General features: G+C 34.4%; 1 protein-coding gene across 3 annotated transcripts; it reads left to right on the plus strand.

Annotated features, from left to right (window-relative positions):
• The first annotated feature begins 93 nt into the window (after positions 1-93).
• Positions 94-16083, plus strand: LOC142343890 (beta-1,3-galactosyltransferase 5-like). 3 transcript variants are annotated; one of them, XM_075395268.1, is made up of 3 exons: positions 94-129; positions 4361-5134; positions 14850-16083. In XM_075395268.1, the coding sequence occupies exons 2-3, from the start codon at positions 4465-4467 to the stop codon at positions 15383-15385; spliced, it is 1206 nt and encodes a 401-aa protein (XP_075251383.1). In that variant the 5' UTR covers positions 94-129; positions 4361-4464; the 3' UTR covers positions 15386-16083. The 3 variants fall into 3 exon arrangements, with proteins under 3 accessions (XP_075251383.1, XP_075251384.1, XP_075251382.1); XM_075395269.1 differs by lacking the exon at positions 94-129 and adding an exon at positions 137-157; XM_075395267.1 differs by lacking the exon at positions 94-129 and adding an exon at positions 146-290.
• Positions 16084-16370: the final 287 nt, after the last annotated feature.

Here is a 16370-nt window from a genome sequence, read left to right on the forward strand (position 1 = left end):
TGACATTCTCAGCATCCAAAGTTGATTTTCAAGAATGATCGCGAGTAAATTTACTCAGATTAGTCTGGGCAAACTCTTTGCATGTTTTGTGCAGTATTTCACGATTGAACGGAATTAAAATCCAATATTGTTCATTTGGCTATTTATTTCTTGAAACGTATTTATGATAGTTTTGAAATCTTTCAGTTTTTTCCTACCCTCACTTTCGGTATGATGAACAATAAAATTTAGTCCCGTGCCCCCTGCTTGACTTCAACTGACAGAAAATTAGCTTTTGTTTTCGATTGTCGGTAAGCGAATTGAGCGGTCAGCATACACAATAACGTTCAGAAAAAAACCGAAGCGTGAATGAATTTATGTCGTTGTTGTTTACAAAATGTCTTGTTTTAGAGGGAAAATAAAATCATTTGTGCAGTTTTTGGTGTTGGATTCTAAACTAGGTCACCCATATTGCAAAATGTTGCGACGACCAATTAATAGTTATAACGCAATTTTTATACTACTGAAATCTTACTTCTCATCTGCTTTCGCTTCTAAGTTTACTTGAATTGCAACTTTTTGGTGCATATTATTTATCATTCTCCATTCTGAGAGTTCATCAGTTATTACTTCCCCAGGATCGAAGGGTCAACAGCTGTAAGCGGATATTTTTGTAAGAAATCCACTGAATGTGCGGAAATTATGTTAAATTTGTGCTGGTTACGCTGAAAATTGAAAAATAGGTGCTGAATCTGCTGAAACAAAATATTTCAGCCCATTTCTGAAATAAAATCAGCATTTGATTAAGCAACTCTCTTAGATATATTTAGCGCTAGTGAAAATTTCAATTTCAGCGCCTTTCGACATAATTTCAATGTCTCTCTTGCAAAACTTCAGCAGCTTCTCGGCAACTTTCTTACATATATTCAATACTTGTTAAAAGTTCAAAATCACCGGATTGAGTGCCTTTCCTACATAATTTTAAGAGCAATTTTGTTGCCCACTATTGCTTATATTTAAGCTACCTGGTTTCATTCAAGCAAGTGTTTTGGGTATATACTCCAGATGCGATAACTGTTTTATCTTAAGAGTTGACAAATTCCTTAAGTCTTTTTGGCAGACTTCCGACTGTTTTTAAGTTCAACTGCTCTAGTGCAATGCTGTTTAATCTTGCTCCGGTGCTGCTTCTGTATGTACAGAAGTAGAAAAAATTGCAAATAAATTTTCCAAAGTGTTCCAGGTAAGCGTTGAAAATGCTTACGACGAGTGCTGAAATTGTGTAAGATAAGTGCTGAAATTACTAGAAATTTTTTAAGAAATGCGTTGACAGCCCCTGAAACTTTTTCAGCTGATTAATCTGACATAATCATCCGCTAAGGTGCTGAAAGGTGCTGAATCGTTGTAAGAAAGATGCTGAAAATTCAGCAGAATAAGAAGATTATTATGTATGATTGATCCGCTGAAATATGTTCTTTTCAGCTGTTGCCAGCGCATTTCTTGCATAAGTTTCGACTAAATCCTCGACCCGAGCCCTAATTGATTGAATCATTTGTCTATTCAACATCTTTGCTTTAAACCGCCTCTATTTACTTTTACGAACTGAATTTTTTAACTGGACAGTGTAAAAGCGTGGATTATCATTTTGATTCTTTCAGATTGCAAAAATTTTTCCAACTTTCACAATTACTGCTCCAGAAAGTTGCTTCAATTATAAAGAGAATCTAAAAATTTAGCTGCACGGGTCGATGTTTCGGTGGCAAAGTTATTTAAAAAGTTGTACGAATTGCGGTGAAAGGTTGTATGACTGGCCATTTTTAGTGGTAACCTTTAAACGTTTTCATAGCTGATAATGACATTTTTCATGACAACTCACCGTAAATTTTACAACAACTTTTTCAAAAGTTTGCCGTGTCAAACAAAAATAAAGCTTGATAGAGAATTAAAAAAATGGCTTTATTTGCAACTTTTCCTATATATAGGTTTTGTTTTTTCCACCACTCTTAAAAATTCAATTGTTTTCATTTAAATGAAATTAAATGAAAATCTGACTTCTAGGACAAGCGAGGGATTTTTCGGCAAAAAAGTTTTATGAGAATAGTTTGGTAAACTTGTTAAAAAGCACTACGTTCAAAACCAACTCAGACTAAGAGCTTGATAGCCCGGATTCTGCTATTCAAAAAACGAATAATAATGCGGTTACAGATTTCACTTCAATATAGTTTTAAAATTGTAACCCAAATCAGCAAAGTGTTCGTAGAACCCTTGTATTAACATAGAAAACTGAAAAAGTTACATTCTCAGTCAAATTTGACGAGATAATTCATATCTCCCTTTGCTGTATAAGTTCGTTCTCGACATTTCGGTTAGTTGTGAACCCAACCCCCTTAAAAAGCAGGTGCCATTCCGCTTCATATGGTAGAGCAAAAGATCATCATCAATCACAGATTAGACTATATGCTCAAAAGGTTTTCAAAAGATCAAAAACTACTTTTGTCAATCGTATTAAGGTCTATTGGTCGAAAAAGCAATCAAAACAACATTGCTTTTAATACCTACCAGACAAAGTGCAGCCCAAATTGTGGTCACACTTTTATGACAAATACCGTCTAACCACTTTTCTGCCAAACCTTTTCAACGTCTTCATTACTAAAAAAAAACAGATTTTTCGTGTTCATTGCAGCCTCCTAGGCTCATTAGACGTTCCAAGTGACAGGTCATTTAATTTTCGATCAAACTTACATCGTTTGCGTAGCTCAAAAGGTTCTCTCAGTTTGCAGGGAGTGTTTTGCAAAGTGAAAGTGGACATGACTGATTTTTTGAATTAGTAACAAAATTAGCTGACGAGTTATTAAAATATTAGAACCTGGTGCTAAACAGTTGGCTATGGAACACTTCGATCAGAATAAGTTTGTGCATAACAAAGTTGTTAAATAGGACCACCGTTTATTTGAAATTATTTTAAAAGTTTGACCATAGTTTTTTAGGAACGACAGTAGTTTGACAGTAGTTCTCCTTTCTCTTTGAAAAGATATATCAAATAATTTTACAACTAATGTTGGTGCCAGTTCAGACATTCATGCTCTTACTCATCAAACAAAACCAAAGTAAAGGTCATAGTTTTGTTATACAAAGGTTGTTCAATTGCCTCTGTGGTACCAAATCGAGTTTTCTGTTTTAATTGGAAAAATTGTCTTCCAAAAATGCAAAAATTTTGTTATTTATTTGACTGAATGAGTGTCAAATGACAAAAACCTACTTTTCCAATTAAAAACAAGGTGTTTTTTCTCACTTTTGATATGGTCAAAGTGAATTTTCTGTTTCAGGTGTTGTAATATTCAGTGTTTGAATTAGTTTACGAGAAATAGATTTTAAAACGGTTTCAACCACTCAAGGTGGCAAGCATTACTGACACTTCCAGGTGGCTCTTTACATAGGCCAAAAAACGGAATTTTAGGGTGCTTCGCGTGTTTCCCTTTTCGCGGTCTCTTAATTTTTGCAGAGTTAGCTGTCAGATGAAAAGAAAATTAGTGTATTTCGACATATGTGCAGTTAAATCTTAAATCATGAATTGGAGTTGATTTTATCAAAATCTTTTGTAATATCACCAGCCATTTTAAAATCTTAAAAATATTTTCGTAATCAGATTTTGTAATTTTTTTCCAGTCATTTCATCAAAAATGTATGTTAAACAACTGGATTTTCAATAGGTATATAAATGCCGAAAATCAGGCCGGAGTTGTCTTTAAAATGTCGCTTTGTGATTGCTTTCAACAACTAAAGCTGCTTCTTCACATTTGCTGAGATTTAAAAACCCTGACGTCTAAATGTCCAAACATTTTCTATGCTTCTAAATAACTGCATATGATCCAATTTGGCGGTTTTTTGCGTTGACTGCAGATGTTCTATTTAAAAACGTTGTTCTCGTTATCTAAAAAGTCAAGCTCTATCCGCTGGGATTTATTCTCACATACAAAGTATTCTTATCTAACCCAGTAAAAATTTACGTTTTCAAATTTTCTCATGAAAATCTCGTTATTAGAACAGTTGTCACAAACCACAAATTTTCTGATGTAAAAACGTAGTTTGATAAATTAAATTATAGTATATTTAACAAAATTTGCCTCGAAAGAAATTGGTAAATATTCTATAAGGTGCAAATGATAGTCTTATCTTTGCAAACAACGATATCAAAATAAGTTTACCACAAGTTTTCTGATGCAAAAACGTAGTTTGATAAATTAAATTATAGTATATTTAACAAAATTTGCCTTGAAAGAAATTGGTAAATATTCTATAAGGTGCAAATGATAGTCTTATCTTTGCAAACAACGACATCAAAATAAGTATGGCTATATGTAATTTTTGATACGTTTCACCAAAGTTGGCTAATAAGATAATCACCCTTTGATTTGTTATATCTTGAACTCTTATATCTTATCATTAAATTCAACTTCTCATCAAATTACGTCACCTCAATTCTTTAAAATGCATATAATGGCAGTTAAACTCCTTAAATGGTCAACTTTTTTTCTCTTCTCGTTCTGTGTTCTATACGTGGTTCCAAAATTACCAACTTATCGCCAGTTAGCCAAGAGGAATTTTAACAAAACATTACTTCACCCTGAGGCATTGTATCACAAATTACCTTCAGAAAACGACTTGTATGTCTCAAACTTATCCTCTAATTTGACATCTTGTGGCGACTACTTAACCAGAGATAATTTACGAGTTCTGGTCATTTTAAGTCGTGTGACCAGTCGATCACTTCGAGATGATGTACGTTCGACTTACCTTTCGATATTAAACAACATCAATTCCAATGAAATTTTAGTCGGTAAATGGAAAGTGTTTTTCCTTCTGGGAAAGCCAAAAACAAGCACCCAGACCTCACAGATAGAAAAAGAAAACAAGCAAAACCAAGATTTGATAGTGGCGAACGTGGAAGATGATTACTTTGGACTGCCTTTAAAAATGCTGGTAGGACTGAAAATCATTGCACGGTTTTGTTCAAATGCCAAATATTTTATCAAAAGCGATGATGATGTTTATTTACGATTGCTAAAGGTTGACAGAATTATTGACGCAATGCAACTGAGAGTCAACTTTAAACAATTGAACGGTCACTCTCGGCGACACAATTTTTCATCTTTGGGAGGTAAAATTTGGGCGTCACAAATAGCTCTTTTCTGTAATGTAAAATCATAGTGTAACAGCTGCTCTCTTATCAATGACAAGGAAAACTGAACAACGCTTCATTCGTTTCAGCGGTTTCAAATCTGTCCGGATACTACGCTTGTGCGGTAAGATCGTGTGATCTGCACTACCCGCTAAACTGTAGACTATCGTTGCATTACTTGGTACTCAATGATTCCCAAAATTAATCTTAGAGCTTTGCTGTTAAACAAGGTGGTTTCGCCCTGAGTATTAAAGTAATTGCAAGTTGAAATAGTTAAAATCTGCTTAAGTTTTTGTTAGTAACTCAAACCAAACAAATTTAGGGATTTATGTTCCAGTTGTACAAACTGCAGCCCTTTAGCATAGTTATAATAATGCAAAGCTTCAGTTTTCTAATACTATCATTCTATAAAACGTTATAATAATTGTAAAGGTAACTAAACACTATTTTTTTTAATTTTAATGTCAGCTGTCTCTCTCTCTCTTTCAATTGGTTTTAATAACGCCTTTATTGTACAAAAAAAGCTTGGCTAAAACTGACACTGTACTTCGTATAAAAATTCTAATTAGAAAAAATGCTTATCACAGAAGATGGAGACTGTCAAAGTTAATTTTTTTTTTAACAAGTTAATATTAATTTTGACTTCCTTGAACTTGTTGAAAAGAAAAATAGCTTTAATTTTTTTCAAATTTGTTCTTCTGAAGAAAAAAATTACCAAGCAAATCAAAACTGTACGAAGTAAAAACTAAGTTTCTTGCAGGTTTTCACGGAGTCCACTCCAGTTCCCTTCTGGTGATTTACAGAAACAAGACTCAGTAGCAAGTAAATATCAGCTCGAGATTGAGTTGTTTTTTATTACTCACTGCATGTCAGTTTTACTAATATCTGCATTGCGAGTTTCAACTAATTTGTGGTAGTTTACTAAGCTCTATGTATACTGCTAGGCACGTGGTTTTTTTTCAAAAACGCACCTTTGGTTTGCTGTAGATAAAGATGTGTCAAGAGTGAACAGCTACTCATAATTTTCTATTCACTGTAAATTCGATGTCATTTTTATCAAAAAATAAAATATCAATTAAAATAATCAAATATTGTCGCCCTACATCCGTGACGTCAACATGTTCTTAGATTTTTGAAAGATTTATCCTCAATCAGTTAATTCAGTACCTTTACAAAATGGTTTTTTAAACGGGAAAATGGGTTTTTAAAACTAAGTTCAGTAAAAAAAGCTGTACTCACTTTTATTGAAACACTAAAAGGAAACTAAAGAAATATAGAATTAAGAAAATAGAAGCCAAGTTATTAGATCGTGAAAACTTCTGAAATCAATATTTTACTAAAATTTTTGAAAATGATAAAAGTTGTATTTTTTCGTTCACAACGATTTTACTTCTAAAGTCTTCGCTTAGTAATAGAATGAAATGCGTGAAACATGATAACGTGTTTTCAGCGAGCTGGAGCAATAATCCAGCTTTTCACAAAAGTACAGTTCTCGGATCTCTAACTTTTTTCATACGTTAATTACTTCTTCGAACAAGTTAAAGACATTTTTCACTTTTTCAGTTTGAGGATGCTGCGAGCATGTCTAATTTGTATCTGTCAGAAAATATTCCAGATAAAGTTGGAAGAATTTTGGAGAAAAAAGATGACTATTTGAATAAAACAGTGGACTCTTAAAGCAGAGAAAAAAAACTTTCTATTTTTTTACAATTAGGTAAGGCTGTAACCAGAAATGTATAAAGAACCTAACTTATAAAAGCACATCCAAGCTGTTTGTTATACAACTTGGTGCAAAATTCAGGTTTGAAAAACACCAGAGTTTTAATTTAGGACTTTGGTTTTAGGAATTCGAGTTTTGGTCTTCAAATCGATAGTTCTTTTTACAATGATCATTGAGTGGAACTTTCCCGCAGTCTTTAACAGCTAGAACTATGTTTGGTTCTCAATGATTGGTTCTGGCCAAAAATGTGGCTTATTAAAATACAAACGTATATATGGTCTAAGGGAGCACCTGAAAACTTCGGAAGAATTGCTAGCTGCTTAAATTTTAAGCAGAACCTAATAACAAACAGCTTTTGTGTAAAAAGAAGGGCAACAAGGATAGAGTAACAAATCTCCGATATTAAAAAACAGTGAAAAGTGTAACAGGTTGTTCTCACAATTTAGAATTTTCAACTCTATAATTTAAACAAACTATGAAAGTTGTTTCTCGGTCAATATAAAAAAACATCGCAGACTACATATTGATTTTTTAATATCTAGAAGCAGACACAAAAAACCTCTGTGTGATCACTACATTTAGTAAATGATAAATAACCCATGATGATTTGTAATTTCATTTTTAGCAAGTAAACATTTAACGTAACCGTTATGCATCTTTTAATTTATATGTTTCATCCATCCAGAACAATAATGCAAGTCTTACAAGATGCATTCAGGGGTAGATATTCGTCAAAAATATAAAAACTGAAGTGGGATCTTTTCCGTTTGTGTGCAACCACCCACCCCCCCCCCCCCGCAAGACGTTATCCATCCCCCAGTTATAGAACAAGTGTCATTACACAGTAAATCATTATGTGAAAATATGGTACGTGCGTCTGGTGGTGCAAATAATAGGCACCCGCTAAGCTGGGGGAGGGGGCACAAAAAGGTCACCGTTGTGTATAGTTATGAGAAATGAAGTTTTAGTGCCTATCAAATATAGACCTCACAGTCAATAACCAAAATCTTGTGATAATCCCAAGAGTTCGCATTGATTAACGGTCATCTAACGTTTATCAATAGTTTATTCTACTAAGGAAACTATCTAAAAAGTCAGCTTCAATTAGCGACTCATCGATATCACTATCAGAATAGAGAGTGAACCCGAATAAAATAGGACAAAAAAAGACGATTAAAAGACTTACAAGGCGCAAAGTTATTTAATTTACACGCAGCAGATATTTTATAAAAACTTTTGCTTCAAATACAATTGAGTCAATAATTTAAAGTACTCGATCATGGGGTTACACTAAAAACAACTTTTTAAAAGGTTTTTAAAACTAAGTTCAGTAAAAAAAAGCTGTACTCACTTTTATTGAAACAATAAAACGAAACTAAAGAAATATAGAATTAAGAAAAGAGAAGCCAAGTTATTAGATCGTGAAAACTTCTGAAATCAATATTTTACTAAAATTTTTGAAAATGATAAAAGTTGTATTTTTTCGTTCACAACGATTTTACTTCTAAAGTCTTCGCTTAGTAATAGAATGAAATGCGTGAAACATGATAACGTGTTTTCAGCGAGCTGGATCAATAATCCAGCTTTTCACAAAAGTACAGTTCTCAGATCTCTAACTTTTTTAATACGTTAATTACTTCTTCAAACAAGTTAAAGACATTTTTCACTTTTTTCAGTTTGAGGATGCTGCGAGCATGTCTAATTTGTATCTGTCAGAAATTATTCCAGATAAAGTTGGAAGAATTTTGGAGAAAAAAGATGACTATTTGAATAAAACAGTGGACTCTTAAAGCAGAGAAAAGAAACTTTCTATTTTTTTTACAATTAGGTAAGGCTGTAACCAGAATTGTATCCAGAACCTAACTTATAAAAGCACATCCAAGCTGTCCTTATTTGTTATACAGTTGGTGCAAAAGTCAGGTTTGAAAAACACCAGAGTTTTATTTTAGGACTTTGGTTTTAGGAATTCGAGTTTTGGTCTTCAAATCGATAGTTCTTTTACAATGATCATTGAGTGGAAATTTCCCGCAGTCTTTAACAGCTAGAACTATGTTTGGTTCTCAATGATTGGTTCTGGCCAAAAATGTGGCTTATTAAAATACAAACGTATATATGGTCTAAGGGAGCACCTGAAAACTTCGGAAGAATTGCTAGCTGCTTAAATTTTAAGCAGAACCTAATAACAAACAGCTTTTGTGTAAAAAGAAGGGCAACAAGGATAGAGTAACAAATCTCCGATATTAAAAAACAGTGAAAAGTGTAACAGGTTGTTCTCACAATTTAGAATTTTCAACTCTATAATTTAAACAAACTATGAAAGTTGTTTCTCGGTCAATATAAAAAAACATCGCAGACTACATATTGATTTTTTAATATCTAGAAGCAGACACAAAAAACCTCTGTGTGATCACTACATTTAGTAAATGATAAATAACCCATGATGATTTGTAATTTCATTTTTAGCAAGTAAACATTTAACGTAACCGTTATGCATCTTTTAATTTATATGTTTCATCCATCCAGAACAATAATGCAAGTCTTACAAGATGCATTCAGGGGTAGATATTCGTCAAAAATATAAAAACTGAAGTGAGATCTTTTCCGTTTGTGCGCAACCACCCAACCCCCCCAAGACGTTATCCATCCCCCAGTTACAGAACAAGTGTCACTACACAGTAAATCATTATGTGAAAATATGGCACGTGCGTCTGGTGGTGCAAATAATAGGCACCCGCTAAGCTGGGGGAGGGGACACAAAAAGATCACCGTAGTGTATAGTTATGAGAAATGAAGCTTTAGTGCCTATCAAATATAAACCTCACAGTCAATAACCAAAATCTTGTGATAATCCCAAGAGTTCGCATTGATTAACGGTCATCTAACGTTTATCAATAGTTTATTCTACTAGGGAAACTATCTAAAAAGTCAGCTTCAATTAGCGACTCTTCGATATCACTATCAGAATAGAGAGTGAACCTGAATAAGAGAGGACAGAAAAAGACGATTAAAAGACCTACAAGGCACAACGTTATTTAATTTACACGCAGCAGATATTTTATAAAAACTTTTGCTTCAAATACAATTGAGTCAATAATTTAAAGTACTCGATCATGGGGTTACACTAAAAACAACTTTTTTGGCTGACTATTTTCTCGAGAATAGCCACACCTTTTGCAAAAGGGGGGCAATTGTTGAAAACATCCCTTATTAGAATGGGGTTTTTATGGGGTTTTTTAGTTATTGTTTAAGTCCCTTGCTGTTTCACAGGCTAAGCTTTCTCAAGTTGTGCGATCTTGTCTCTTCAAGTGCCAGAATTTTTGGATTGCTATTGTTCTGTCTGATAATTGTTCTTCGTGTAGCTCCGATACATAGGATGAGTTTCAAGGCTTTCATCTATTAAGGGTTTCTTGGCTCGTTTTTTCTCTAGGAGGCCATATATCACATTGTGGCTATATCACCTTGTCTAAAACGTTTTTAAATGACTCAGTTCAGCTACCGATTAAAGCAAAATGGAGGCACAATGTACAATTCATCAAAATTTATGAATGACTGTTATAATCTATCTGCAATATTGATCTATGGACTAAAATTTCTATTATCGATTAAAATCCACTAAAATCTGCCAATCAGATAGCAAATGCTATATGATTGGAAGGTTTTAGTGGGAAGTTCCGTGTCGTCGAGGCTGATGTGTAGCTCAGCATCGAATACTTGGCGTTTCAGTCACTCTGGATTTGAAGACGACGAACGTATTTCAGGCATTGTATTCGGCTTTGGATCTAGGGTACTATCTTTGTAATTTTTTAGAGGTTGGTAAAAATATTTGGGAATTAGACTAAGTAGTGTAGCTAAATCGATCTTGTCGTTAACGGGTAACGCAGATTTCGCGCACATCTGTCAACAACCGTTGAAAGATTTCACCGTGGCACAGCAACAAGGGGGGAAGCACATGATTAAAGAAAATTAGAATCACGGCAGAACAAAACGAAATGTTTTTGCCAAACACGAATATCATTCATTAAAATGTTTGCGAGCAATTACTTCAATATGTCATTTTGAGAAATGTTTCAAATTTTTGCTTTAAATCTATGCAAACTATGAAAGTTGTTTCTCGGTCAATACAAAAAAAACATCGCAGACTACATATTGATTTTTTGGATCTTTTCCGTTTGTGCCCCCCCAGCTTAGTGGGTGGATATTATTTGCAACCCCCAGACGCACGTGCAATATTTTAACATAATGATTTACTATGTAATGACACGTGCTCTGTCACTGGGGGAGCATAACGTACTTGGGGGGCACAAACGGAAAAGATCCGATTTTTTAATATCTAGAAGCAGACACAAAAAAACCTCTGTGTGATCACTACTTTTAATAAATGATAAATAACCCATGATGATTTGTTATTTCATTTTTAGCAAGTAAACATTTAACGTAACTGTTATGCATCTTTTAATTTATATGTTTCATCCATCCAGAACAATAATGCAAGTCTTACAAGATGCATTCAGGGGTAGATATTCGTCAAAAATATAAAAATTGAAGTTGGATCTTTTCCGTTTGTGCGCAACCACCCACCCCCCCAAGACGTTATCCATCCCCCAGTTACAGAACAAGTGTCACTACACAGTAAATCATTATGTGAAAATATGGCACGTGCGTCTGGTGGTGCAAATAATAGGCACCCGCTAAGCTGGGGGAGGGGGCACAAAAAGATCACCGTAGTGTATAGTTATGAGAAATGAAGTTTTAGTGCCTATCAAATATAAACCTCACAGTCAATAACCAAAATCTTGTGATAATCCCAAGAGTTCGCATTGATTAACGGTCATCTAACGTTTATCAATAGTTTATTCTACTAGGGAAACTATCTAAAAAGTCAGCTTCAATTAGCGACTCTTCGATATCACTATCAGAATAGAGAGTGAACCTGAATAAGAGAGGACAGAAAAAGACGATTAAAAGACCTACAAGGCACAACGTTATTTAATTTACACGCAGCAGATATTTTATAAAAACTTTTGCTTCAAATACAATTGAGTCAATAATTTAAAGTACTCGATCATGAGGTTACACTCAAAACAACTTTTTCGGCTGACTATTTTCTCGAGAATAGCCACACCTTTTGCAAAAGGGGGGCAATTGTTGAAAACATCCCTTATTAGAATGGGGTTTTTATGGGGTTTTTTAGTTATTGTTTAAGTCCCTTGCTGTTTCACAGGCTAAACTTTCTCAAGTTGTGCGATCTTGTCTCTTCAAGTGCCAGAATTTTTGGTTTGCTATTGTTCTGTCTGATAATTGTTCTTCGTGTAGCTCCGATACATAGGATGAGTTTCAAGGCTTTCATCTATTAAGGGTTTCTTGGCTCGTTTTTTCTCTAGGAGGCCATATATCACATTTTGGCTGTATCACCTTGTCTAAAATGTTTTTAAATGACTCAGTTCAGTTACCGATTAAAGCAAATTGGAGGCACTACGTACAATTCTTCAAAATATATGAATGACTGTTATAATCTATCTGCAATATTGATCTATTGACTAAAATTTCTATTATCGATTAAAATCCACTAAAAACTGCCAATCAGATAGCAAATGCTATATGATTGAAGGTTTTAGTGGAAAGTATCGTGTCGTCGAGGCTGAGGTATAGCTCAGCATCCAATACTTGGTGTTTCAGTGACTCTGGATTTGAAGACGACGAACGTATTCCAAGCATTATATTCGGCTTTGGATCTAGGGTACTATCTTTGTAATTTTTTAGAGGTTGGTAAAAATATTTGGGAATTAGACTAAGTAGTGTAGCTAAATCGATCTTGTCGTTAACGGGTAACGCAGATTTCGCGCACATCTGTCAACAAGCGCTGAAAGATTTCACCGTGGCACAGCAACAAGGGGGGAAGCACATGCTTAAAGAAAATTAGAATCACGGCAGAACAAAACGAAATGTTTTTGCCAAACACGAATATCATTCATTAAAATGTTTGCAAGAAATTACTTCAATATGTCATTTTGAGAAATGTTTCAAATTTTTGCTTTAAATCTTTGTAATTGTTTTGTAATAGAATTCATTTAGTTCAAATTGATTGATGCCATATCTCTTTGACAGTCAAGTGGGGGTTCATTTCAATGGGTTTTTTGTCCCTGGGGGTTTCTTTTCGCGAGTTTTTCCTATCTTATTTTGTGTTTCTTTTCCGTGCGTTTTTTCCTATCTAATGTTGGTTGTTTTTTTTTCTGTTGGTTTTTTTCCGAAACGGTCAGGGAATCTTTACTGTTTGATTGTGTAGAGTCATAGTTTTTCAGCAGACGGGAATTTAACCTGTTAAATCTCCAATCACAGACTGAGAAGACTAAATCCTCTTTTGTATAGCATATGCTTGTATATTTTTGTTCCCGGACTAAACGGCAAGTCGATATCAGAACTAGGCAACTCACATTGCAAGTCTTATATCAGTACTGATTCAGAGCCATAATAACGTCACTTTTTACACTTCTCAGTATAAATGCAAGTCTTGGCCAAAACGTGCAAGTCTAGATGCAAGTCTTGGACAAGATGTGCAAGTCTAAATCCAAGTCTCGGCCAAGACGTGCAAGTTTAAATGCAAGTCTTTGACAGGACGTGGAAGTCTAATTGAAAGTCTTGGCAAAGACTTGGCACGTCTAAAAGCCGACAAAAACGTCAAAAATAGCCAAAAAAACGTCAAAAAATAGCCGAAAAAACGTGATAAATGGCCAAAAATAGGTCCAAAAACGCCAAAAAACTAAAACACTGACGACAACACTAGCACTAACTGAGTGAAACATAGGTTCACGGGCCAGTTTGAATTGGGGCACATCTATAGGCGATTCCTGTTCCGGCAGGTTTGTGATTCGAGTATTTTGTACAAGAACAGGGTCAACTGCCACTTGCTGTCGAGCAACAGGACCTCGGGCCAACATGGGGACCCTCACAGTTGCACCCCTTTTAACAATTTTACCTCGGTTGGAAACTTTTGACATTTGGTTTATCTGAAAAGTACGACAATTTGGTAATTTCGGCTATTTTTGGGGTTTGAACGGCTGAAAAATGGCTGAGAAAGGCCCAGAACACCTGAAATACCCAGAATTTGTGCTGAATAGACCCCCGGGTTGCTAATATACAGTTTGGTACGCCCCTGGCATTGTTTCATAGCACCCCGGGAAAGTGGCCAAAAATTAACACAAAAATCGTGGCACGTTGCAAAATTTTTTGGGATTCAAAATTTTCACTCGAAATTTCTAGAAAAGTTGGTTTTGACTTGGGAATCAACTCGCAAGTGTTACACAAGTCTTGGCAAGGACTTGTCAGATTTGTATTTAGACCTTCCCAGTACTGGGAAACGACATAAGACTTGGATTTAGACTTCAAAAGTACTGATATAGACTTGGAGTTCTGTCCGGGTTAGTCGTATACTACACCCCTGCGTTGTCTAAACCATTGACTACGGCAACATTTAAATCCTGTCGTAATAATTGAAGCTTATCTTCAGTGTTTTCCAGAGTCGATTGGTCCTATAGAGTTATGTAAGTCTACTTCGCGAGTAGCCCTTCATCTATAGACTTTAAGTCAATAAAAAGAGTCTGCCTCATTTTAATCATAAGCTAGGAAACAGAGGGTCGGGTTAGTGTCATCTATCGGAAAGAGTCTAACAAGAAAACAATGAGTAAAAGACATCATTATTAAACACAGGAAGCTCGCAAACAAACTAGAATCAATAAATTTACCCACGAGTCGGGTTACAGTGTACAAGTAATTCACCACACTGTGAATGCAGTTTGAAAAGAAAAGTTGAAAGCAATTTTTTTTAAACATTTTTAACATTTTTCGCATTCGCTGCAAGAAGACTTCTGGTAAAATTAGTTTTTATTTTCACAGCTATCCACAACAAACCTTAAATTATTGCAAAACAAAATAAGTTATTTTGACGCAGAAAAGATGTGTTTTGATATTGGAATCTAGAAACAGATGTGCCCTTGTATACTGGAGCACCCTGCGAGGAATACCCAGTACTACGCTCTGGTAAATTCAAAGTTTCCAGAAGAGAATTCCCCTACCGAAAATTCCCTTTCTACTGTGCGGGCAGTCTTTATATCATCTCGATGTCTGCAGTTCATAACATGGTCAATGATTGTCCTTATCATTGCGTTGGACACGGAACCCTGTTTTATCAGAACAATCTACACTCAAATTGTTTCCATAAATTCGAAGACGGCTATCTTGGATCGTGTGTTCATTTACAGGAATCCGTTGTCATGACTTCTATCGATTCTGACTTGGGATATTTTGTCACAGTTCCCTCCAAAAAGTACCCTCAGCTTGAAGACTTGAAAGATTGGGACAATTACATTGGTTTGCACACAGCAGAAAATCTGAAACTTCAAGAGGGTTTTGGTGCAATTCGCAAACTACAGCAAATTTGGAGAAAAAATGTGACACAAATGAAGCATATTCACAGAACATATCAATTGATTTCAGCGAACTATCAGACAAATTGAACAGAGCAATCAATGAAGACTAAAAGTTTTATAATTTCGTTTCATTGCTTCTTTGCTCAGTGTTGGTTCTGATATGTCGACATTTTTTGTAAATATTTTATGTTTCATTCAGTTTTTTCCTGCTGATCACAACAATTTGTGCGTCGGCATCACTTTCAAATCACTTCATCTTTTTATAATCTCAATATCTTCTAGCTAAAACATCTTTGATGTGTACGATTTATTGAAAACGTATAAACAACACTTACAAGATATGTGCGCAAAAAATGCCTTATTCAATATTTTCTAATTTAATAAATAATTTTATTTCTTTATTTATTATAAGTTTATTTATTTAACTTATTGCAATGTTTAACATAACCTTGATGTATGATTGTTTTTTTCACATTGCATATATCGAAAACGTTCCACAGCTCTGATATATAATTGTTACTTAATAATTTAATTAATAATAATATAAATTCTGTCGTATTAACACTGTTCAGCTTTTTTCTTCGCCTTAGAGTATCTTGTACTGACTTTTTTTTTAACATTGATTTATGCTGCTACCGTACAAGTTTGTTAATGGTTGGTACAATCAAATATTTTAAATTTTTTTTACCTCTTTCCTAACCTAATTAATCTGCAAAATAAATTCATTATCATGATTAGCCAAGCGATAATTATCAGCCGATATTAATTTAGTCTTGTTGCGACAATTGTTTTAAACTAGAACTTTAATAGGCTTTCATAAACAATACGCACTAACAATACACAATTTATAAACAGTTTATACTCTCATAGAAAATTGTATTGAAATTTTCAAAGCAATTTTAGCCCCACAAAACCCAGCATAAGACTTTGTCGACAATTGTAGCAAAAAAATTATAAGCAGAAAGAATTGAGTGTCAGCTGGGATTGCGGATCTAAGAAAACGTTAATTCAATGTTGTGAAATAGTTTGACCTACCACTTGATGGGGAAGGAAGCAATATAAATTGGCAATG

Source organism: Convolutriloba macropyga, chromosome 8 (assembly GCF_964194025.1).
Source record: "Convolutriloba macropyga chromosome 8, txConMacr16.3, whole genome shotgun sequence".
NCBI lineage: Eukaryota > Metazoa > Xenacoelomorpha > Acoela > Convolutidae > Convolutriloba > Convolutriloba macropyga.